General features: G+C 33.4%; 2 protein-coding genes and 1 long non-coding RNA gene across 5 annotated transcripts; all 3 read left to right on the plus strand.

Annotated features, from left to right (window-relative positions):
* Positions 1 to 2,820: 2,820 nt before the first annotated feature.
* Positions 2,821 to 4,221, plus strand: LOC118060358 (protein OXIDATIVE STRESS 3 LIKE 4). Its single transcript, XM_035073568.2, has 2 exons — positions 2,821 to 3,464; positions 3,685 to 4,221. Exons 1-2 carry the CDS (start codon positions 3,118 to 3,120, stop codon positions 4,112 to 4,114), a joined length of 777 nt encoding a protein of 258 aa, XP_034929459.1. The 5' UTR covers positions 2,821 to 3,117; the 3' UTR covers positions 4,115 to 4,221.
* Positions 4,222 to 11,090: 6,869 nt separating this feature from the next.
* Positions 11,091 to 13,594, plus strand: LOC118060359 (uncharacterized). 2 transcript variants are annotated; one of them, XR_004689437.2, is made up of 3 exons: positions 11,091 to 11,390; positions 11,473 to 11,704; positions 12,742 to 13,594. It is a non-coding gene; the product is annotated as an uncharacterized lncRNA (long non-coding RNA). The 2 variants fall into 2 exon arrangements; XR_004689438.2 differs by having other exon boundaries at positions 11,473 to 11,659.
* A 2,337-nt stretch (positions 13,595 to 15,931) lies between these two features.
* LOC118060362 (disease resistance protein At4g27190) lies at positions 15,932 to 19,965 on the plus strand. Of its 2 annotated transcripts, XM_035073572.2 has the most exons (3): positions 15,932 to 19,334; positions 19,481 to 19,556; positions 19,672 to 19,965. In XM_035073572.2, exons 1-2 carry the CDS (start codon positions 16,075 to 16,077, stop codon positions 19,539 to 19,541), a joined length of 3,321 nt encoding a protein of 1,106 aa, XP_034929463.2. In that variant the 5' UTR covers positions 15,932 to 16,074; the 3' UTR covers positions 19,542 to 19,556; positions 19,672 to 19,965. The 2 variants fall into 2 exon arrangements, with proteins under 2 accessions (XP_034929463.2, XP_073265779.1); XM_073409678.1 differs by having other exon boundaries at positions 19,481 to 19,965.
* Positions 19,966 to 20,002: the final 37 nt, after the last annotated feature.

The raw sequence follows: 20,002 nt of genomic DNA on the forward strand, positions 1-20,002 counted from the left end.
CTATTTTTTTATTTATTATAAACACTAAATGTACTCATGCATATTTCCCAAATCAATACACATATTTATTTGTCAATTTATTAAGCTTGCCAAATATCAATGATAGACTAAGATTTATTGATATTTTTTATATTTATTATAAAAATATTTATTTTTTGTACAAGTTCATAATGTGTTTTGAGAATATTTTTGGGCCATAATCGTGGATGCAATTACTAGGCCATATCAAGCTCTTTATGGGTTTGAAAAACACGTTTGAACCTAGATGTTGGGCTCATACTCAACACACTTTTTTGGCTCGGGTATAATATTCGAGCTTAGCTGTTAGGCATGTGCCCAATCGTAGTGATCTAGTTCTTGATTTTGAACCAAATAACATGGCTAAATGTTCATGGCTAAACAACTGTCCTAAATCATCTTATTTTCTCTCATCAATATTTATATAATGGATATTTGTTTTTTTTATCAATGCATATATAAAAGATATTTATCTTTATTAATGCTTGTGTAAGTGATATTTATCACTCATTAATGTTATCATAACAAAATAACTCTCCAACCCCGTGGCTCAAGCAAGAAACTAAATCATCTTATTTTCTCTCATCAATATTTGTATAATGGATATTTGTTTCTTATCAATGCACATATAAAAGATATTTATTCCTTATTAATGCTTGTATAAGTGATATTTATCACTCATTAATGTTATCATGACAAAATAACTCTCCAACCTCATGGCTCAAGCAAAAAAAGATTCAGAGACTATAAATACTCCTTGAATTATCCATGTAAAGGGTTGACAATTTACATTAAAAAACACACATATATCCAAAATAAAAACAAATAACCTTGTTTTTAGAATTTAATACTCTTTATCATATATATTTTTTTTTTATAAGATTAATAATTTAATCCTTTGAGAGTTCTTAAATCTCTTAAAAAAAGAACTTTTTGTAAGTATCATGAGTCATTTATAAAGATATAGTTTTCTTTACCATAAAAAAAAATTATTTAAATGAATATTTAATTAACTCATTATCCAACTATTAAAAAAATTATATTTCCAAACCTATTAGATTTTGAAATATCATCAATTAACATATTATATATATTAAAAAAAAAACCTCATTTTTTGTCATAGGCAAACTGTGTTAAAGTAGAAGACTTTCGTATTTATCCATTAAATACATGCAGTAAATAAAGTCAATATTATGATAATTACATAGATATGCATAACGTATTGATATGGATAATTTGAATGCCATATTTGAGTTTTAAAATAACGTTTAATTATTCTCTCAAGATAAAAAAAAGATAACAATGATGAAAATATAGAGAACATGTCTTTTATATATATTTTATATTTTAAAAAATATAAAAATTCATTTAAAATTATTATAAAAAAATTAATTTATATTTATATTTTTATCTATTCAACCTAATACTTTCTTTCTCAATATAATAATAAAATGTTACCTAATCCAAAATATTATAAAAATAAATAAATTTAATTTTAATTTTTAATTCTATCTCTATAACTAAATACTTTTCTGTCTTTATTGTTTTCATTTATTTTGTCTCAAGATAATATTAAAACACTAGCTAAAAAATAGTCTTAATAATCAACGAGAGATTTGATCTCTACTTAAAATTTTCAATTTCAAATATAAGAATTAATCCTGAAAAATGTTACTTTTGAAATATATAAGAATGATATCGAAAATATATTATTAAGATTATTCAAGAAACAAATTTAGGATCACGTCGATAATCCTTACTTTCTAGCAAAAAAAAAAAGTATATATAATAACTTATGGTACAATAGAGGGCGGTGTGTGGATGTCGTTTATGATCAGTCTCCCTTCAGGTCCTCTTTGCCACGTCATCAAGAACGTGTCGAACCTAAGCCCACGCCGGCGGATGTTATCATTTCTATCCCTACTTTCTCTACCATATGCTTCGTAGTTCGTACATATTTCACCGTATGTACTTATATAAGTACGCATAGATATAGAATACCAATGTCCATCGTCCATCCATCTATTCTTAAATTTCATCTCACTTTGGTCCTCATCTTATTATTATTATTATTATTATCTTTATAGCATCCTCCTACTATCCTACCCAGTCCCTATTTTGATGAAGATGATTTGATATTATGTTATATTTTACATTTTCTTTAGATTATATCCAATCCTCCAAAATAAATAAACAATCCTAAAAAAAAAAACAATGAAAATTAAAACTTTTATGGAGTTAAAATAAAATGAAATCCTAAAAGAGTAGCCATTAAAGTTAAGTGAAAATTACAAAAATTATCTATTAATAGTTGATATAAATATACATAGGAATATAATAGTTGTTAGATTAGTTTGTGGACTAACTTGAAAAATAACCTCGATCAATAAATTAATTATTTTTATTTAAATAATATTTTATATTTTTAATTTTTTTGATATTAATCCGTCTAAATTTTAATAAGATGAATCAAGTTATTAAAAACTTAACTTAAATCATTTATGTTTTATTAGATCAATTTTTTTTTTTCAATTTAACTTGAATCTTGAACCAGATCAAATCTAGGATCATGAATTTTCTAAATCAACCTGTCATGTTAAGCCAAACTTGAGTTTAAAAACTAGGCAGACAATAGCTACAAAAAAAATAGAGTTGAAGAATAAATAATATCAAAATAAAAACTAGTTTAATGATCAAGTGAAACAAGACTGACAATAGAGGGACCAAATAAAAAAACTTAACTCCCTGACAGACATAGACATAAATCCATACATTTTGAGTGCATATATATCCACTCACTCTTCCTCCTTATCTCTCTCTCTCTCTCTTTCCATCTCTAGAAACACTCTTGTTTTTATAAATTTGTGATCTTTCTTTCTCTCCTTAACCTTCACCCTATCAACCTTATCCTGCACTCGATCTCTTACCTTGTGCTTACTTTTTCATGGTAGCAAACCCCATCTTGAAACCAAATAGTAGAGAAGAAGACGGAGGAGAGGTGAAGGCTAAAACGGTAAAAAAGGATCCCCACTTTCCCATTTCTTTTACCATCCATTAGCCATTTACAGTTTGTGATTAGCTGTGAGAGCGACTAAGATCATGGAGGTTTTGGTGGGACCCACTTTTAGCATCGGCGGCGATGTTTCCTCAAATGGGTCGTCGTTCGTTGTACCTCCACCACCGCATGAGAAGCACCAGGTGGGAGTGGCCCCGCCGTTCTTGTTCTTGAAAGAGGAAGATGGTGATGGTGATGAGAGTCCGATCTCGAGCCGGGGCGGGTCGGGAATACACACGGATGATTTATCTGAGAGTTCTTCGTCAATCGGAGCTCCGGATGACAGTGAAGAAGAAGAAGAAGATGACGAAGACGAAGATGGTGTCGTTTCTTCGAAAAAGAACAACGTTTTGGGCTCTTTGAATTCTTTAGAGGATGCTCTTCCTATCAAGTAAGTAATTTTTGGGGTTTTTTTAGTTGATTTTGGTGTTTTTTTTTTTCATATAAGTAATTAATAATTCTCCATCTCTTGATTTATTTTTCTTTTTTATTTATTTTCAAAAAAACTTGATTTAGCTACAGCTTATAAAAAATATTAATTTTCAAGAACTTGTGATTTTTCTTGAGGTATTTTAGTTGATTTTGGTGTTTTTCTTTTTTCTTGATTTTAGGAGGGGATTATCGAATCATTTTTCAGGGAAATCAAAGTCATTTACAAATTTATCAGAAGTGAATACAGTAAACACAGTGAAGGAATTGGAGAAACCAGAGAATCCATTTAACAAAAGGAGGAGAATTTTAATGGCAAATAAATGGTCAAGGAAATCTTTTTACAGTTGGTCAAATCCAAAATCCATGCCTCTCCTCGCTCTGCATGAAGATGACGACGACGACGACGACGACGACGACGACGACCCAAGATTAGGAGCAACACAAGCACAAGATCAAGAAAACAAGGAAAACCCATCAAGTGAAGCACTTACACAAGGCATCATAGCAAGAAAATTGCACGAGAGGAGGTTTGCCAAGTTTGGTATGAAGTCTCAAAGTTGCTTCTCCCTTTCAGATCTGCAAGAAGATGAAGAAGATGATGATGCATAACCCCCAACATCAATTTATTTTATTTTTCCCTTAATTTAGTTTAGCTTTATTTTGTTTTCATCTCCGATTTACAAAGTTTTTAATAAAAAAACTATATCTTCAATGCATTTTTTTTTTCATTTTTTCGATAGGAGAAGATAATGCAAGATGGATAAATTTTTGTCATGGACACCCTTGGATGCTTGACTTGTTAAAGACATAATTAACCTTGCACTATTGGGGTTTTGAGCCCTTTGGATAAGGATAACAGTGACTTTTCACCCATTGGGATGACCTGTAGGTAGCCAACTTTATCTTTATCCATCCAGCTTTATGGCATGGTAGGAGAGGAGGGATCTGTCCAGATTGATTTTCTTAAAAAAAAAACATTTTATGGGGATTTTTCTGTATTAAGCAGTTAAATAAATGAATTAATGAAGTGTGCGTGACAACTGCCATGAGTTAATAAATGGGAGAAGAAAAGAAAAATCATAGAATTGATCTTATCTTCTTTATCTTTTAAAAGTTGTTTGATCTTATCGTAGGCAAGTATTCATGTGGGGATATTCAACTCTTTTATTACCTTACAATGAGGCCTTGATACGTGTGGACGTGTAAGGCTATTTGGGCACTCATTGCAAGAGGGTATCATGCTCGAAATGTCCCTGTCTTAACCAAGATTTGGAAGGTTCTCCTGTATAAAAGGAACGTGCCTTAAATGGTATTCCCTTGGATAATTAATCTGGTAAGCCAATTTTGAACTTCTAGTTGGAAGGATCGTTGAAAAAGGTTTTGCAGAGTGAAATACGTGTGTCCCCAAAACATAATTCATGGGTTCAAGAATTACTAAATTGTATTTGTTTTAATGAAGAAAAATGATACGATTATTTTTGGTTTGGTTTTGTGCTAAAATCAACCAAATTAACTTTTTTTTTTTTTTAAAAGAACCATTGAATTAAAAATCAATTCAAACAGATCAGTTTTGATCCAATTTAATTTGATTTATTTTTATTTTAAACTGTTATTATGCTAAATAGTAGGACAATTGATCAATGCCAAGAAAGGTAATTAATATTGACAATTAAAAACTTGATTGAACAAAATTAACACTTAAAATGATTCCAATTTAAATCAAATTCTTTTGACTTCCAATCTGAAGACTAAAGAAACTATAACGCAAAATTGAAAGAAAAAAAGTTATCATTAATTTAATCATAGAGGCAAAAACTTGACTATTTGGAATTTCATCCCACAATTTAGTAATGTTAAATTTATTTTTTAGTTTGATTTCTCTCTCCTATATGTCATATAAGGCATGCATTACAACAAAGATTGCTTTTTACAAGGGATAATATGGAAGATGAAGTGAAGCCACGAGTGATTTTCTTTGCAAAATAAGTTTCCTATCAAAATAGAAGATCCTCCAACACTTAAGTTAGTAAAGTGCAGAAGAAAAATATTGTATTGGAAAGAGAAAGATAATGAAAGTGTAATGAGTGTATGTTGCGATTGTTATTTGTGGTTTGTGATCTTGTGTTGTTTTGTTGCCTTATTTGTTTATATAGTCACATGAGGTATTTATATACATTTGTCACATGATTTTATCTGAGAGGGCGAGAAATGTTGGTTCTCATTAGAAAGACAAGTTAGTGAGATATAGCTATTGACGAGTAAGGTAGACACCATACTTAGATCATGAGTAGGTATAAAAGTGTGGTGTTGTATTAACTTTCTTAAAGGTTGTAACTTTTATATTGTGGTGTCAGCTAGTAGCTAAGCTTCCTAGAATTTCCATGGGGTTGAGATTAATTTCTAAGGTAGTTGGGATGAGGCTTATAATACCGTTTGTTATTGAGGGCCTAAAAGACAGAATTGCCTTTTTAGGCATGGTCTAGATGGAAGGCTGCCTTAAACGAACAACCAAACAGCAAGACTGTCACATTTTTTATTAGCTATACTTTCATTTGCCCCTCAAGTCTTTCAAAAAATTATATTTGAAAGACTTAACTAATAGAAGAAGAAGGGAAGAAAAACACTTATTGTCTTATACATATCATGTTGCCTTCACATAGATTTTGTTTCTCTATTTGCATACCCTAACTCTTTTTGTTAACGTGCTATGCATAAAAGATGAGAGTTTTGGCATGCTAAGAAATTGACTTGTTTGTTCCTCCTAGGATGAAGACCATTTTCACTTAAGATGGAAAATGTTTTATGATCATGAAAATAGTGTCAAAATAAGAATTATGCCAATGACAATGAAGGATCAATAACAAAATTATCATGATTAATGTTTATAGAGATAATTATTTGGAGACATAGAGATTTCATTTAAGACATGAATATTTTTTTTGGGATATAAAGGTTTTTGTTGGAGATACGGATACGAGCAATACCATGAAGAAAACATATGGAGACAACTTGGAGAGGTGATATTGATTTTCTCATTGAAAAGTTAAAATTTATTTTCATGTAAGTGGAAATACGATCCTTGAAACCCATATGATCTTAGATAACTCATCATGGGACACATCAACCTTCTTCACTTTTTGTTCGAGTTCCATTCCCTTCATTACAAATTATTGGAGGTAACCTCTAATGATCAATCTATCTATCTCTTTTTTAGGGCATGATAGTTCTTGGTATCGTGGTCAATATTATTGTTATGAAAAGAAAAACATCTATCGGGGTTTTGTATGTTTAAGCCACTCTTCATAGAGTGGTCGATATTACATGAATTCTTTTCGCTTGGTGGAAGGAAAAACCTCAATACACATGGTAGTCAGGTGTGATTATGAGTTTAATGAACGTTAGCTGACTACGACCGGATCCCTTAATGTTCCTTTTGGATTCTCTAGGGCTACTAGGAGATCAATGATGTTTGAGAGATTTTGCTCTCTGATGTTGAAAATAAGGGTGTTCTTGCCTAGTCACGCTCATAACTTCTAATTGAATATTATTTTTCATTATATGTTTCACTTTAAAGAGAGTTCAATAATGAAGAGTTTATCATTTTTCTCATATAAAATAGTTATAGACTCTATTAATAGAGCTTCAACGATAATAAATTCAAGTAGACTCTCGATGTTGAGCATTTTCTCATTAAACCTTTAAAGATATGCCTTGGTGATTCCATCTTCTCATTATGTGATGGTGAAGATCTTATTTGTGAATTTTTTTAGTTGGTATGCTTATGTTGAAGTAGAAGATGAGTTTGGCATAAAAATTGCTGAAGTCTAGGATGGATCTGGGCTTTAGGTTATGGTAGCACGCTTGGGCATATTCATAAAATATTGTTGGAAGGATTTTAAACATAGTTGTTGACTTGGGTGACAAGCTTCAAGATGCTTCGAACATTTTGTATATGTTCTCTAGGGTGTATAAGTCCACCATAGTTTTCTAAATTAGCCTTGTTAGACACATATGGGGAATGCTTTTCATAACAAAAATGGTTCCTTTAGAAAGTTGAAGTATGAGTATTCTAATGCTTATTTTCCTGCACATTGTTTTATCATGTTCTTTTAGGAAATCAGAGTTGTCTTTATGCACTTGGTGTTGCATGTAATGGAGTTAGGTGTTGTGTTTCCCATTGATAGAGTGGAAGAGTGTGCAACAGTTGTTGTATAATTAGAACAACATTGTTGGACACTAACTAGATGCATGAGTAATTTATTGGAGACCTCATGAGCTTATGTTTTTAAGTCTCCAGCCATTATTGTTTTTTTAAATGAGGAGAATTAACTAGCTTCTGTTTAATTTCTCACAGATATTGCAACTAATAAAATTATAAAAGCTTTAGATTAGATTTGATTTTCAATGGATGTATCTCGGGTTGAAGTATCTAGGCGTATATATGACCTTTATTTTTGGACTTGATATTTTATGCAAAACAAGTTCTTTATCAAAATATAGGTTCGCAAACTGTGGGAAATAAATAATATACAAGAATAAAAAGGAGAATAAAGAGTGTAAGGATTGTATGTTGTTATTAGCAGTTCATGATCTTGTATTGTTCTATTGCTTTTTTTTTTTTTTTATGTACCTGGTAATTTGAGGTATTTAAATACTTTGATCTCATGAGTTTGCCTCAAAGAACATGGAGTTGCTGGGAATAATTGTGGAAAATAATTTCCTTTGCAATATAAGTTACTTATAAAATAAGTCATTGATTATTGTGTCTCATTGTACTATTAACAACGCAGATGATTGGCAAGAAAAAATGGTATTTTTTTGAAGAGACAAGTTCACAAAAGATATAGCTATCGACATTGATAATTTGTGTGGAAGTACAGGAGAGAGCGGAGTTTTATTAGCTTTCTTGAAGGAAGGTCGTGACTTTGAACAATGGTGTGTCCTAGTCGCCGAGCTTTATGAGAATGCGCACAAGATTGAAATTCGGTTTTGGGACAAGATCTCAAATATGGTTTGTTGGTGAGGGTCTAAAGGATAAGATTGTTCGTTCAGACCTCATCCATTTGGTAGTTAGGTTGTCCTAAATTAATGGACAACCACTGTCCTGTTTGCGCTCACCCAATCGACAAAGCTTACACCTTTTTTTTTTTTTTTTTTTTTTTCTTTTTTCTTATTATTATCGGAGCCGAACTATTACAAGATTACAAGAAATGAAAATATCTATCACTATGCTGTGATTATTGAGCACAAAAGTCAAACAAATTGTGCTTCGTATGCTTTTCGTTGTCCTCCCCCACCTCTTGTCCACTGCCTGCACACATAGCACAAGACCTTTGATAGAATCAAAGCTCTTATCCTGTCTGGCAAGAACAAGAAAAAAAGGGGTGAATTAAATTAAATTAAAAAAAAACCCTGTTCTTATCGGTTGATGGTGGGTTCAAACTATAGATTGCATAATAGTCAAAGATAAAAATTCAGGTTGGTGTAGTTATGTACATCACTGAACAGGCCTAAGTCTTATCCCGAATCATACTCTATATGTTATTTGCTGGTTCAAAAAGAGACCTTTCACCTAAGATACGCAAACCCATTAGGCTCACAACCATTCCCCTGTTTGCATGTCTTTTTTAAGGCTTTCAATGCTCTGCATATGTCTCTCCCGTATACTACAACTTCCAAGCTCGTCTTTAAGAGCATGCTTGCAACTCTTTTAATTAAATTTAATTAAGAGATTTTAATTAAATTTCGAATACTTTGAGTATTAAAAATTAAAATTTAAATAAAATTTAATGTTTAAAAATATTAAGAAAAAAAAATAAGATGTCAATCCCTCTAATTTAAAATTTCAAAGAAGAGAAATTTAGAGTTAAAATTAACTGATTCAGAATACTTATTTTTAGAGAATTTTTTGGAGAAATAAAATGAAAATAATAAAAATAATATATAAAAAAATTAAATTAATTTGATTTCATTCAAATATATAAATTTAATTTATTTATCAATTGAATTAAATTTAAAAAATTATTTTACATGTTGAACCTCGTGGAATCTCTTAATGGAGCACGTGTTGTATGGATGATGAATGTCATAATTCCTAATTATATCAATCACATTCCTTAAGAAAATTGTTCCCAAGGGAAACTCTTTTTGAGAATTCAAATAAGGATAATGTTAAAGAAGAGTGGTAATGCCAATAAAGCATTTATTTAGTTAGGTGCATTGGTTGTGCTTTAAGAATAATAATTGTGCTCTTATAATGCATTGAAAAACAAAATAAAAAAATGATGCCACTATTCATGTACTTCTTTTTTTATATATATTTTTAAGTTAGTTTTTACGCATTAAAATCAAGGTTATTTTTAATAAATAAAAAATTAGATTATATATTGAAGTACGAATTGAAAAGATTTATGAATTTTTTTTTTATATAATGTGAAATAAGATTTGAATTTTAATAGCTAAAAAGTTAGCATATCCTCTTAATCAATAAATGAAAACTCATATTAATTATGAAAATAGCTTTACATTTATTAATTATTAATAAAATCGTGAATTTAAAATATGAACCAGATACCAACTTATTATATCATAGACATCCCCTAATTAAAAGTGATTTTTCTGGATGCAGTTCATAATTAAAAAAATAAAATCACTTGATGTTCTTATTAGCAGAAGTCGATTGGATGAATTAAATCACTTGATTGTTTTCTGGATGCAGTTCATAATCTAAAAAAATTAAGCAATCCTCTTCCTTTCCTTTGGATCATAAACAAATTAATGAAAGAATTAAGGCAATGTTTGTTTCTTGAAAAATGATTTTCGGGAAACCACTTTCCTGTATTTGTTTGTCATTAAAAAAATTGATCAACGGAAAATATTTGTTAGTAAAAAAAAAATTTAGCTTGGTTTTTAGGAACGTATTTTCCTGGAAAATTTGGGCGAAAAACACTTTTTGGAAGTTGTGAAAAATTTAAAATTGTCATATTATTTGTTGATTATATCAAATTTAGTTCTCAAAATTTAATTTTTATATTAACTTTGGTTCTCATTTTTATAATTGTTATTTGCTTTTTCCTTATCATTTTTTTATTGAAATTTTTTATCTATCAAATTTGGTCCTCATTCTTTTGATTGTTACTTATTTTATTTGAAATAATTTATGAAATGTTAATTATTATTATTTTAATTTCTTTATCTTTCATTTTTTTATTTTTTAGATTTGATCTCTATTATTTTAATCATTATTTATTTTATTTGAGATACTTTATAAAATTATAATTTTTTTTAATTTTATTTTCATTCAACTTTTTAATTTGTAAGATTTATTCCTCATTATTTTAATAAAAATAAAACATTAATGAGTTATTTTCCAGCTCATTTTCTATGATGTAACCAAACACTAGAAAGTATTTTCCAACTTATTTTTCATTACACTACAAATATTAAAAAATAATTTATTTTTTTAAAATTTATTTAAAAAAAAAAAATTATTTTCCAGCAAACAAACCGGCCTAAATAAATTTCATATTTGGCACTTCCTCTTATAAGAATGGAAGTGACCTCACAAGAATGTGGGTGATGTACCTGTAGAACAAATATTTCCTTTAATTAAAGTGACGATTATCTGATAATTAAGACAATTTATAGAAAACTTGTAGCAATTGCAAAACTAAAAGAGGACGGCAAGTTTGAAAATGTTTCCAAGCCTGCACCTGATCCTCCAGGAATAGTGCTGTGATCTCAAGATCTTTGTTCTTTTCGAAAGTACCAAAGTGGGTATCATGAAAGCACTCACAGAAGCATTGAAGAACAATAAAGTGTTCAGCAGAAGATAGCAGGCGTGCTGTGCTTCAAACTCAAGAGGCCAGTGAACAAGAAAGAGCAGGTCGGTCGGTTGCATGCTTCATTGACGAATTAATGTGGATAAGATCCTTATTAACTTGGATGATGTTTTGACTAAACTGTAGCCTCACAACATGACAAAGCCATGGTTATCAGAGGTGAGATTTCAAAGATCGATCATCCCACTTGATGTCCTATTTGAACATGAGTAGTGGGATTTGCTCAAAACGATTGCTGGTGACCTCATCGAGTCTCCCTCGTTGAGACCCGTGGCAGAGAAGGTTTGCGGAGAATGTGGAAGAAACATCCGAAGTGAGTGGCAAAAGAATAGTCGTTTCCACTGAATGCCATATCCAGGTTTTGTTTGCGTTTAATTTGAATGATTATCAATAATGATTATCTTATTGATCCGCTAATCTATTCTATAATTTTAATTTGCCTTATTGGATATCTTCAAATGGTCTATATAAAACATGGTTTACTTGAAATCTCTGTGCCGTCTAACTGCTTTAAAAATGTATCTAAGCAAATTTAGAATGAATACTTTAAGGCTACATGTTTTTTGTCTGGCAGTGTAAGAAAATCATCTGAACCTAGAAAAAAAAGTAAAGCTAATTTTTGATAGAGTTGTAAGAACTTAAGGTTGGATTTAAAGACTTCATTTTTTTAGGCTTTATGCTAGGCTTGAGGTTGACGATCTATTGGAATAAGTGACCATTCATATCTAAATATATAACAACGAGAACGGAGAATATGTGTTTTTGACTGTTATTTAGGTTCCAAGTTGTATGCTTTTGACCTGGTGATCCTCAAAATTTATAGACTTTTGATGGTAAGGGGATATGGTTGCAAAAGCATAGCAATGATAGAGGCTACAAACCTACTTCAAAGAATGACTTTTCACAGCACAATTATCCTCCAATGCGCAAATAATGATATGCATATCGAGGGGGTAAGACAACGCCTACAACAGACTAGAGTGGCCTTGGGTTAGGTTGGGGTAAGGGGCTTTGGCTGGGCTACCCCTGATTGTCCCCGTCTAGCCTTTGGCTGGGAGCTTCGGCTGAGCTACCCCTTCTTCTCCCCGGCTAGTCTTCAGTTGGGTCTTGGGTTTGGCATATTTTGCTTGCCCATAAATTTTAATGAGAAGAGAGAACCAGAGAGTGGATAGTCATTAAGGCTCTGGTACAGTCAAAGAACCGTCTAAGAAAAAAAAAATTGTTAGATGAGACCTCGTATATGATTTATATTAATGTTTCAAAATATATGTAGGGTTCCTTTTTTTGGAGGAACAAATTATCTGAACGGTGAAAAAAAATGCTCGCAATTCCCTCGCTAGCTTATTTCAAGCCATTGCTGAAGAGAACGGATGATGCATCTTTTATATCATTCAGGGGCTTAAGGATTGTTCCTCTGAACTTATTGTTAGATAGAGGTGGTCTAGATCTCTCGAGGAGAGTACTGGAAACCCGACGTTGAGCTGGGCAAATTGCTTGTTGCACCTGGAAAAACTAGAAATTCAGAGTTTGGAAACCTTACTGCCTCTTGAAATGTCATTGCCTTTATAGAACCTCAAGTATTTGATGATTTACAAGTGTCCGAAACTGTCAAATGTTTTTGATTCATTCAACTTGCTGCAAAGGTTCGATGAGCTTGAAGAACTCGATGTAAGATCATGTGAAGCGCTAACCTCAGAGCCGAAAAGCATGCTGTTCGTGAGAATGAGATGCTTCCCGGCCTAAGAAAAGTCGTGCTACGTAACTTACCAGAACTGCACATATGAAAAAGTTACCAGAACTGTAACTTACCGTACTGAACCATCACACAAGCACAGAGTTGTTACAGAGGACTTGCAGGGATAAGAAGGAGAAAGGGGCGTTGATAATCTGGTGTTCCCTCAATTAAAAGAGATTTCAGCATTCTAAGTTCCCAACCTTACAGGCTTTCCTATCCCAAAGTGAAGAACTTTGCTGCTGCTGTGATTTCAGGTGGAATCCAGAGCACCCCAATGCTTAAACCGATCAAACTGGATGGTGTTGACATAATGCATAACAGTAGGGAGTTGATGAATGCAGTCGTAGAAGGGTACTCAAGGTTCCTGTCATTTTTCCTTTTCATAATCATGACAACTATCAATATCATGCTAATTTACCTAATTGTATTCTGCAATTTGAAGAATCCATGATTTTCCATGGCCTTAAACACAGTGTGTACAAGAAGTTTTAATTATTTAGATTGCTTCATTCATACTTGTGTGACATGGTATTTCGCATCCTGAACTGATATTTTCTGCTATTATTTTCATTGGATTTAATCCCTTGTAAGTGCGAGCTTATGATTGATGTTATTATTATTATTTTTCTAGTACCGCAGTGTTCTTTCGATTCTTAAAGCCAAGCTTCATCCTCTCAAGACATCACTATTATGTTCCTCTACTTCTTCACTGCAAGGAGACCGCCATGTACTGCGTTTCCGATTTTAAGGTGTTTATATCATCTGGCATTACTTTTGGTGCTTTGAATTAACATAGCCGACCCTAGTCTGATCAGGATTCAAAGATCAAGGAAGACAATTTCTGAAAAGGGCATAAACAAGATCCCTAATAATGTTTTATTATTGAATAATTTCTTCTCTAATTGTCTATCTTTCCCGAAAGGATTACAAGGTTTAAAACCGACCTTGCATTGAAGGAAAATCATAATCTCTAAGCAAACTGACCTTACATGGAAGGAAAATTAGAATTTCTAAACAGATAGGAGATATAAAAATAAAATTCAAAATTTAGACTGAAAATTAAACAAGAAAATAATAAAACTGAATCAAACAGTATCTTCTTGGATTTTTTGAAGACCTTTTAATGTGAGCCAGTGAAGCTGCCATAGCCACCACTATATATCAAACAAGACAATTTGAGCATGATTTAATTGTTGGATTGAAAGTTATGGATTTCTCTATCAATAAGTTACGGGTTTTTCTATCAGATTGGTCATTTGACACGCCCAAAACTTATAAATGTGTTTGCTAGGCTTTACACATGGTACGATTGCAATGGACCCGCATCCTACTGTTCAGAACCCCCTGCATAGAATACTTCAAATGATTTAATGTTATCTTTTTCCTATTTGTTCTATATTATCGGCAATCAGGACATTACTGCATAAATATGGTGAGCATAAACTTGTATCATCTGATAAAACATAAGGTTCTCTGTTGTTTTTAACGGGTTGCTTCCGGTGACTTATTTTGCTCGCTAATCCAGACTTTTTGTCATTTTTTTCCCATATCTTCTTGTAATATCTTTGTATCTTTTAATCACTGAAATGGAAATTTTTGGCACTGTGATCAACACTTGAGATTTCAGCAGACAAAAAATTCCGACTAGTTCTGCGTGTTTCCCGGCCCATCAGCTGTAATATATCAACTGGTTGGGTAGGAAAAGCAACTCCATATTGACAGGCTGTGGAGTGTGAAAATCAATGCGTTTTTGACAAGGAATAGTTTTACTTACCTTCAAAACCGTCTGCGAGTAGCATTCCGATAACCATTTCTGACAAGGAATAGTTTGAAGGGCCTGTTAGCATAAACTTTAAGCAATCCTGATACTTTTTGATAAAATGCTATAAAGAAATAAAAAGAATTGATAGCTAGAGGAAAAGGGAAATGTATAGCGACTTCCTCAATGAAGAAAAGTATTATAGATTGTGCAAGGCAAATCAAACAAGAAAAGAATAACTTTCCCCTTCCATCTGATCAACATGGTGATTTCGCTACTACTGTTTTCTTTTCTGCATTTTCTGTTTCAGTCATCTTTCACCTTTGATTGCAAGCTATTCAAAGAAAGAGAGGTATGTTCTTGATTCACACCATCTAGTAGTTATTTGCATAATTTGCTGGATTTTGCTAAGTTATGAATAGTATGAATTCTTATTTCCATGTCTAAAACTCTTTTTTGTAACTGGCAAGCGTTTTTGCTACTAGGAAGTTCCATCTTATAGTAGTGGAGGTTGATAAATATGATGTTAGCTTTGAAAGATGATGAGCTCTTTTTGCAATTTCCAGTTGTGATCATCTTCTTATTATGTTTTGAAAAATTCGATATGAAGTTTATAGCGTAGATAAAATCAAGTTTGCTCAAGCTCTGAAATTCCAGTATGAAATTGCATAAAAATAAAGAGAAAACTCTATATTTTCTAAAAAGTTTGTAATTCAAGAACCTAATAATAATAAAAATAACACACCAATTTATATATAGGTTAAGACTGACTTAACCAAAAGAAATCCAAATCTAAGTTGGAAAAGTAATTAAAAACCAAAATTAACTAGAGAAATAATAAAAATAGTACAAACAACATTTTTTAGATCTAATTTAAAGATCTTCAGCTGACTCCTTACATAACTGAGCTTGTAGAATTATTCGGTAAAATTTGAGCCCGATCTAATTATAATATCTAAAATTATGACTGTTTTTGTCAAGCTATGTATTTGATACGTCTTGACGGTAATTTTTCTTTTATAGGCTTTGGTTATCTATTTGTTCCAATGTATCCATAACAATTTTCACGTCAAAATGTTTACTATTTGTATTTGTGTCATTGCTATCATTATTTTGGATGCATAAGTAATTGTACCTAGGCCATTGCTGTAAGGATATGCAGAGACATGCATTGTGCAGGCATTAACTATACTTTTCTTCATCATCTTACCTCAGACGCTATACGTATACTGAGATGGCCGTTGATATTGTGATTTCCACCATTGGGAAGATTGGAGAGTTCATGGTTGAGCCAATCGGACGAAAATTTGAATATTTAATTCACTACAACAGCAACATGGAGACTCTCAAAGATCAAGTTCAAATACTAGAGGAAGTGAGAAAAGATGTCCAGGGATCAGTTGACGCAGCAACAGCGAAGGGTGAAACAATAAAAAATGAGGTTAGAAACTGGATGTCGAGAGTTGAAGGGGTCATCTTGGAGGCTAGGAAAATTTTGGAAGATGATGCCGTTCAAAACAAGAGGTGGTTTAATAGGTGGTTTCTTGATTTGGCTTCACGCTATCGGCTAAGCAGAGAATCAGAAGACAAAATAACAGCAACTGCAAAGATAAAAGTAGATGGGCAGTTCGATAATGTTTCCATGCCTGCAGCTCCCCTAGAAATAGTGTCTCAAGATTTTGTTATTTTTGAAAGCACTAGATTGGCTATAATGGAAATCATGGAGGCATTGGAGGGCAATATAATCAATTTTATAGGGATATATGGAATGGCTGGTGTCGGTAAAACGACTTTAGTCAAAGAAATTGAAAGAAGGGCTAAAGAAGATATGCTTTTCGATGCTGTTGTGATCGCTGTAGTGTCACGTACTGTTGAGGTGAAAAACATCCAGCAGCAGATAGCAGATATGTTGGGCTTCAAGTTCGACGAGAAAAGAGAACAAGGAAGAGCCGGTCGGTTGCATGCTAGATTGAAGAGTGTGGATAAGATCCTTATTATCTTGGATGATATTTGGGACACCCTTGATCTTGCTGCCATAGGCATTCCATTTGGGGATGATGATCATAAAGATCCTGAAAATGTGAATCGTAAAGTTCGTAAAATTGTGGTCACAACACGATGCAGACTAGCATGCAATTCTATGACCACAGGAATCGAGACTTCGAAGATCATCCATCTAAATGCTTTATCTGAAAATGAATCATGGGGCTTGCTTAAGATGAATGCTGGTGAGGTTATCGACTCTCCCGAATTGAATTCCGTGGCAAAGAAGGTCTGCAGAGAATGCGGGGGTTTGCCCGTAGCCCTTGTTACTGTGGGAAGGGCAATGAGAGACAAAGCCCTGGAAGAATGGGAAGAAGCTGCTCTAGAACTTCAGAAACCAATGCCTTCAAACATTGAGGGCACGGACGAAATCGTGTATAAGTGCCTTAAGCTAAGCTATGACCACCTGAAAAAACGGGAAGCAAAGTCAATGTTCTTGCTTTGCTGTTTATTTCCGGAGGATTACAACATCTGTATAGAGGTTCTAGTGAGATACGGGGTTGGACTGGAAATGTTCAAAGATGTTCTGACTATACAGGAGGCAAGGAGGCGAGCACATTCTATCACAAAAAATCTCAAAGATTCATGTCTGTTGTTAGCAGGCACTGAAACAGGATGCATCAAAATGAACAATGTTGTCCGAGATGTAGCAAAAACAATTGCATCTGATATTTACTTTGTGAAAGCTGGGGTGAAGTTGATGGAGTGGCCAAATGCGGAAACTTTGAAGCATTTCACTGGGATATCAGTAATGTACAATCAGATAAATGGATACCCTGCTTCCTGGGACTGCTCAGACCTCCAGATATTGTTGATGCAAGGCAACTGTATTGAACAGCCTATGCCAGATGGAGTCTTTAAAGGGATGACAGCCCTTAAAGTTTTCGATCAGAGTGATATTATCTCGAAAGGCGATCCTTACTTTTCGAGGAAATTGGAACCAGGATTTTCTTATCTAACAAGTCTTCGGACATTAATCATTAAAAATTGCAGGATTGCTGCCCCAGCTGCTATTGGGAACATGAAAATGCTTGAGGTTCTAAGCTTGGCAAATTGCAAGCTCCTAGACCTACCACAGGAAATAGGGGAGTTGACAAATATAAGGTTGCTTGATTTGGAAGACTGTCATCATAGCAGAAAAAAACTCAATGCCATATTTCCTCCAAATGTCATCTCAAGGTGGTCCAGATTAGAAGAGCTGTACTCAAGTTCTTTCATGAAATACACCAGAGAGCACATAGCTGAGCTGAAATCACTGTCCCACTTAACCACCTTAATAATGGAGGTCCCTGATTTTGGATGTATACCTGAAGGTTTCAGTTTTCCTGAATTGGAGGTTTTCAAAATAGCCATACGCGGCTCTGTCCATCACAAGCAATCAAATTATCTTGAGGTTTGTGGTTGGGTCAATGCCAAGAAATTTTTCGCGATTCCTTCACTAGGCTGTGTCAAGCCATTACTGAAGAGAACGCAGTATCTTAAACTATCATCCTTTGAGGGGCTAAGGACTATTTTCCCTTACCAGTTGGAAGATAGAGATGGCTTAGCTGTCTTGGAAACTCTGGAAGTATCTGATTGTGTTGACCTTGAGTATTTGATTGACAGTGAAGAATGGAAGATGCCACCCGTAATAGAGCAGCATCAACACACTTGTTTGATGCACCTGGAAAAGCTAGACCTTCAGTGTTTGGGATCCTTTAAAGGGTTATGCCATGGTGCACTACCTGCTGAAATGTCCACGTCTTTGCAGAAGCTCAAGAGTATGAGGTTTTTCAAGTGCGTGAAACTTTCTAGTGTCTTTGCTTCACTTGAACTGCTGCAACGGTTCGATGAACTTGAAGAGCTTTCAGTGGATTCATGTGAAGCACTGGAGTATGTATTCAACCTCAAAATCGAAAAGCCTGCGTTTGAGGAGAAAAAGATGCTGTCCCATTTAAGAGAACTTGCACTATGTGATTTGCCAGCAATGAAGTGCATATGGGACGGCCCTGCTAGACTACTGCGCCTGCATAATCTTCAAATTGCAGACATTCAAAACTGCAAGAAACTTAAAGTTCTCTTCGATGCTTCTGTTGCTCAAAGTCTTTGCCAATTGAGAAAGCTGCTAGTAAAAGGTTGTGACGAGCTGGAAACAGTTGTTGCAAAGGAACCGCAACGACAAGATGGCAGGGTGACGGTTGATATTGTGGTGTTCCCTCAATTAGTAGAGCTTTCACTACTCTACCTTCCTAACCTCGCTGCTTTTTGCTTGGATAGCTTGCCTTTCAAATGGCCATCCTTGGAAAAAGTAGAGGTTCGTCAGTGTCCTAAAATGGAAACCCTTGCAGCAACCGTGGATTCAGAGGAAAACCAAAGCACACCAAAGTTGAAGCAGATCAAATTGGATGAAGTTGATTTGATACCTCATGGAAGGAGCTTGAACAAGTTCATACAAAAGTACTCCGAGGCAAGGTATATATCAATCATTCATTGTAGTTTCTGATGAACAAACCAGCCAACTGGATGTACTTATTACGTACAGTTAAGAGATCATATTCAGTGGTTTTAAATATTTAAAACAGCAAAACTTCATACTAACTGTCAGCATTTCGGCCCAGGGAGTTGCGGAACCTGATAAATGACCATCAGAGCCGTATGCGAGGATTGACAGAAAGTTAGAAATAATATTGATCGGTAATAGTAACATTAACCCACCAAATTTCTTCCAACTTGAACTAATATTATATCTGCAATGGATTTAAGCTTAATCCCCTTTTAACAAGTACTCATCACTGTTTTTCTGCTGCAGTTTTTTCAATTCTAAAAGCCAAGCTCCTTCACCATGAAATCACTGTTGTATTGTTCTGGACTTGTTCACTGCAAGTAGGTTCATCTGCTATTGATGTACCAAGGCCTCAAAAAGGTGAAGATTTAAGAGAGCTACTACTATGCAGAAAGAGCTTGTAATTGAGAATGATGAAATCCCCAATTTATAATTGTCATCGAGTCATTACTTTAACCTAAGAAGAGAAGCAAATCAACGTGCCATCCATCTCATGCTTGAGAGTGGTGGACTTTTTCTCTCGATAATTTACAAGCTACAAGTGGTTAGACAATAAAACCATGTTAAATAAGATAAT

This window comes from Populus alba, chromosome 6, assembly GCF_005239225.2.
Source record: "Populus alba chromosome 6, ASM523922v2, whole genome shotgun sequence".
In the NCBI taxonomy this organism is placed as follows: Eukaryota; Viridiplantae; Streptophyta; class Magnoliopsida; order Malpighiales; family Salicaceae; genus Populus; species Populus alba.